The 6,000-nt window shown below is 40.8% G+C and overlaps 1 protein-coding gene across 1 annotated transcript in view; it reads right to left on the reverse strand.

The window, feature by feature from the left end:
* The window catches only part of Adamts20 (ADAM metallopeptidase with thrombospondin type 1 motif 20), a 139,414-nt gene that overhangs the window by 21,862 nt on the left and 111,552 nt on the right, over nt 1–6,000 (reverse strand). The window contains exons 30-31 of the mRNA XM_036208198.1: nt 1,217–1,390; nt 512–682 (exon numbers count right to left, since the gene is read on the reverse strand). Of these exons, the coding sequence (XP_036064091.1) occupies nt 512–682; nt 1,217–1,390 (345 nt within the window). The remainder of the gene's footprint in view (nt 1–511; nt 683–1,216; nt 1,391–6,000) is intronic.

The raw sequence follows: 6,000 nt of genomic DNA on the forward strand, positions 1-6,000 counted from the left end.
GACTCTATTGTTAAAGATACCATACGACTTGCAGGGATTGAGCTAGAACTGACCTGGAAGCTTCCTCCCTGAGGACAAGATCTCATAGTATTGGGAGGCTCTAAGGTAGAGAAGCAATTAAGTCCTATCCTGCAGGAAAGTCTATGAACTGTAACCATGACCAGCATGACTAGATATGCTCAAGAGTGAGACAGCGCCATGTATCTGAGAAGTGATCAGCAGTTATCTAATTGGACTTAAGACCCACTTACTAAGTAAGAATTCATATCCTGATACTGGTCAACTAGTAACTACTACTAAACTAGTCAGCTACCTGCAGCTGGTGAGCTCATAAACCCAGAGGATACCTACTTTCCTGGACCAGCTTAATTCAGAAGAGCGTTCTAAACCCCTATTTTATGCCCATAGATGAGTGTAACTCTAATCCCTCATCAAAGACACTTTTTTTTTTTTTTTTTTGGCCAAGGTGTTTTATGACTGCAAAAGGGAAAGGGAACTAACATAACCTTACCTGCGATGAGTCTCCTGTCACCACCACATACTTGCAGAGAGGATTCCTGCACTTTTTGACTGACAGAGGTCTCTTTAAGGGATCGCAGAAACTTTCATTCACTTGTATATTTTGGTGAGTCGTGCATTGCACTAGACGATAGGTCTCTTTTTTCTTACACGATGTTGAACACTGGAAGTGCAATGAGAAAACCAGTAATGGTTTCCTACGTGCCATGTCCTCACAAGTTTGCTTGTCAGGATATGGGTGGAGTGGTACATAATTGCAAAGTCAGGACTCCAGAGGGGAGGCAGGAGGATCAGGAGTTCCCAGGTAACCAGGGCTACAGGAGATTCTGTCGCAAGGGAGTAGGAGAAGACAGAACAGCAAAGGAAAGGGAAGAGAAAAGGGGGGAAGAGAAGAAGAGAAGAGAGGAGGGAGGGGAGGGGAGGGGAGGGGAGGAAATGGAACAGAATGGAACGCAACAGAGAAAAAAACTGAGGCAACTTGAGTTCAACTCTTAGAATCCACACAAGGTCTTCTGACCCCCACATATGGGCCAAAGCAAACACACAACAGCTTTCACAATTCTCACATCACACACACACACACACACACACACACACACACACACACACACACACATTTGAACACATGTGAATATACAAGGTAAGTTTTTAAAAATGGAAAAGCAAAGAAAAAGGCCATACCCTTGTTACCACTCACATCTAGCCAGGCTCCTGTGGTCCACCGGTACTTCCTGCAGTCTTGATACCAGCACTGCCGGTGCTCCTGAGGCCGGGTGGCTGGATCACACATGTCTTCAGTCACCGGACCAGTGCCTCTCAGTCTGCAGTACACCTCCCTCCGCTGCAGCCCTGACCCACAGGTCACAGAGCACTGCAAAGGAGCCCAGAGGATCTCAACAATGTAGCTAGCAAATACCAAATCACAGATTGGTAGCAAAATAGAGCATTGCACGTTTTCTTATTTGTCATAAACATGTCCCCGATATTATATCATACATTAGATAGAAAATCATAACATGAATGTGTTTACCGTTGTCTTATCTAGAGATTCTATATAAATATAAAGATTTTAAAAAAGCTGTTATTCATAAAGTACTTCTTCAAGTTTTCTGGAAACTGTCAACAGAATCAGGCTATGCTAGATGTGGTAAGCCTTTCCTGAGTTAAATATACTTAATGTCCACAAAAATTATGCCACTACATTGTTCTAAATGAGACTTAAATTCTAGTACTATGCCCATTACTTTCCATTAAGCAATAATTTCTAAGACTTTCGTTATATTCACATTTTTATGTGCAACACCCACTATAATTTGAACCTGTTGGGGGGGGGTCCAAATATTTGTTAAGCTGTTGAGTCTTGATTATATTTCTATGGGCAGCATTCTGGAGAAGCTTGTATAAATGATAAATGTAGACAACCTTGTCATGGTCTTTCAGTCCTCATTTTTTCTTAGTATTATTAATGAAAATTTGTTACTGTCCATATTTCTACAAACACTTCTTTCAGTGGTTCAGAGATTCTCAAAGGAGCTCTGACACCACCTCTCTGCTCTTCCTCCCCAGTGCTCACCAGGCTTGCCCTTCCCCCATGCACAGCAGTGCAAGCCTTTATTATACACGCCTCTGGGCTCCTCCTGCTCTGTGCTGGTACCCAGTTCCTCATCCACACCCTCACTTTGATACATGTTACAGCGGTACCATAAATAACAGACATTTATGTCTCACGGGTGGAAAGTTCTAAGAAAGCACCCAAATATTTGATGTCTGGCGAGGAGATGCTTCCTGCCTGGCAGATGGTTACCTTTCCACCCTCACCCAAAACACCGGACTAGGAGCTCTCAAAAAGCTCCTTTTACATGGAAGATAATATCAATTACAGGGGCTCCACCCTCAAGACTCTGAAAGTCCCTACCTCCAATAGCATTACTGGGGGTAGAAGGCAACAGTTTAACATATGGATTTGGGGGGAACACAAACTCTTAGCATGATAAGGGATAGTTGAAGCTTCACTCTCTCTGTTGAGCCATCACTGGGTTGTCTTCTAGAAATGGGGACTCTGCAAGTTTTCAACTCTGGGATGTCAGGTGCTTCCAAACCCAGTCATATCCAAATAGCAAGTACTGAAAATAACAGAGACCTGTGAAGCCAATATTAACCACACTTGGAGAAGGTTGGAGGCTATTTATTAATTGTGAATTTGGTTGTCTGTGTCCTCTGTTATTCCAGAAAACATTAGAGGTCACATAGGGTAATGTCTGAAGACTCATTGATATTCTCAACAGAGATTTTATATGAAAAAAAAATCTAGTTGTTTTTCAAGCTTTCCTTGGTTTTTTTTTGTTGGTTTTTGTTTTTGTTTTTGTTTTTATTTTGTTTGTTTGTTTGTTTGTTTTTTGCAGGTACTCCAGAGGACCTATCCCCCTCTTTCCTACTGCAAGTTATGTTTTATTCTAAGAACACTATTTAAATCCCACAAACGCTAAGATCTGAACTTACCCAGTGACTCAGATCACTCACAGACCACAGCAGCTTTTCACTTGAGTGGCTGCCAAGTCGGACCCCATGGCTTGCATGTGTAAGTGGCACCCACAGACTTCAAAGACACATTCTGTTTTCTCACTTCTGAATACTGTGCATATTTCTCCAGCTTACATTGACCTGCATGCTATACATAAGCTATTGCGTTCTGCCAACTCATTAAATGTGTTCACCAAAAAGCCATCTGGCTCTTGGTATGGGCGTAACAATGCATGCTTTGCAGCACACATAATACTAGATAGACCCACATACCTAGCTGCAGTTTAGCTCATTTGAATCTCTTAGAAAATGACTAGCCTATAAAGTTTATAGTTCTGAAACCTTCCAGACAATCTTAGAAACATAAGCTGTATTTAGATAAGATCCTCACTGTAACCTTGAAAAGGAATCCTTGAAAAAAATTAGGTTACAAAACACATTTAAGTAAGAAGTTCTATGAAACAAATAATGCTTTCTTTAAGTCAACAAAACACAGGGCTTGTTTGGTTTTGACTTTTAATCATAGCAGCATTTAGAAAAAAATTCATGGAGGTCTTAAAAAGCTGTATTAGAATATATAGTGCTATGTTCTTAACATGGACTCTTCCCTAAAATGAATACACCCAGAGATTCCATTAAAAGGATGTACTCCCCAGAACTGTTTTCCACATCAAAATTTTGGCTAATTAAATAAATTATACTTTTAGAAGATCCTATCTTAACCTTACATATTTGGTGAAGATTATTGTTGTTTACAGAATTGCTCAGAATAGAAATATGGAGTACCAACGCCTGGCCTCTGTTCTCAGTGTGGCTTTGAACTCACAGAGTTCTGAATGGATCTCTGCCTCCTGAATGCTAGGATTAAAGGCATGTGCTACCTACCATTTCCTTTCTTCTATGTTTACTATAGTGGCTGGCTTTTTCCTCTGGTCCTCAGATAGGGCTTTATTGGGGTACACAGATAAAGTATCACCACAGTCCAGACTGACAACTCAATTTTGAAAGAAAAGTAGATGTATGCCTCTGCATATTCAGGGACAAGAACCCCAAACCTACATAATTTTGGACAGTTTGCTTTTGAGTGGTACCATGTCATCTCACTGATACTGAGTCAAAACCCTCTTGCTTCACCATAGAACAGGCAGCCTCAACAGAGGGTTATCATGTTGAGACCTTGGTGATATCTGATCTCTGAAATGAAAAGAATAAAATTTGATTCTTCTATTGTCTTTCTAAATTGTCTAGAGGCTGGCCCTGATCAAGGGAGATAAGAATTCAGGAAAATTTTCCCCTAGGCACAGACACTGTCCATGTGGATGACACTCCTTATCATAGTGGGGACTTGGCACATTGAGAACTCTGCTCAATATGTAGTTAACAAGCAGGGACTCACACATAAAACAAATGGAAAAAGGTCCTCTTGCTTCTAGGATGTTGTGTGTGTGTGCAAGGGTGGTGAGTTCATTTGTTCGTTTTAATGATTCAAGTATTTAATTTGCCTCTAAAGCCACACATCTGGAAAGAAGACACCAATAGTCTTATATTTCAATGTTTATCATTGTTTAGCAGCAGTAATTAACATGCTTCACTAAATACTTACATTGGGAACATTACCAGACACCAAATGAAATGCATGCCTTTAAAAGTCATTTGAACATTCTGGCCAGCAGTTTTCCAAATGAGTCTTTGTAGCAGAGGCAAGGTGGCAATAAAAATGAACTTATTTCATAGTAATTATGTCAAAATAGTGCTACAATTTATGCAGTTGGAACAGAGAAGCCACCAATGATTATCTTGTGAGTCCCTCTGAAATTATACATGTGCAGACCACATTACCAGTTGTAGTGCAAGGACAGCCTGAAACGGTTGGCTTCATGAGAGTACTTTTTGTAGAATAAATCAAACGGCAAGAGCCACACAAGTGGCCATTTGCTGCTGTTAGAGACTTGGGGACTGTGTGGGTGAATGGAGTTAACATCTATGACTAGGAAAAACAATTTCAAAGAAGGCAGACTCTGTACAGAGCACCCATGTCTTTCTTCTCTGAACATTCATCCCTGCTTCCGAAGCGCCTGAAACTCATTCCTTTAGCAGAGCTTGAATCATTTCATGTTTAGCAGTAAGCCAAGCCAACTTGTGGGAAAGGATGCTGTGCTTGCTTTTGTGGGACAGATGGTCAAAGGACAGAAAAAAATCCCAAGCGACACAATCATGAACAGATTAGCAGAGAAAGATGTCTGGGACAAGAAATGTTGGTGACCAGGAAGAACAAATCATTCTCCTACTTCGTAGCCATGTCCCCTTGGTCCTACCTGAGCTCAACTCAAGAGTTGCCCACTGTGTGTTGGAAATTCTGTGGATTTTGTTGTCCAGTGCCTTTTCAGTGTTTTGCCCTCTTTGGGAGAGCTAATCTGCTGTTGTTTTGCACATTTGGGACCGAGGTGTACAATAGTCCTCCATGTTTTAACAAAACCACACTGTGACAAGTATAATCAATGAAAAGATGGCAAGTCCTTTTGTAACTAAGGCACCATGTTCAAAATAAAAGGAATTTGGCCATGTGTGAAGTAAGGTACTTGGCAAACAGGATACGCATTGTCTTTGAGGCAGCTGAGATAGTAACCTGAGACAGTGCTGTAGAACTAAACATGGGGTAGGTTTCAGACTTACATGTTAATGACAATGGTAATCACACAAGAATTAAGTGACCTATCTATTTTAGCTCACACTATAAGAATGTAGGTAATGGTCACCACATGCCCAGGGAAGATGTTGTAGCTCTGAGAACAGATGGAGATGTAACCCTGAACTCACTCATTCATCTCCTCTTGATCACATACAACATGCTGGGCAATCAGATAGCTGTTAAAAGGATTTCATTCTATTCTATTCAATTACCCAAACAAGGCGGTTGTGAGAAAGATTGAGCAGCTAATTGATAAGTAGAAGATTGAGAGA

The sequence above is a fragment of the Onychomys torridus genome, chromosome 16, assembly GCF_903995425.1.
Source record: "Onychomys torridus chromosome 16, mOncTor1.1, whole genome shotgun sequence".
NCBI lineage: Eukaryota > Metazoa > Chordata > Mammalia > Rodentia > Cricetidae > Onychomys > Onychomys torridus.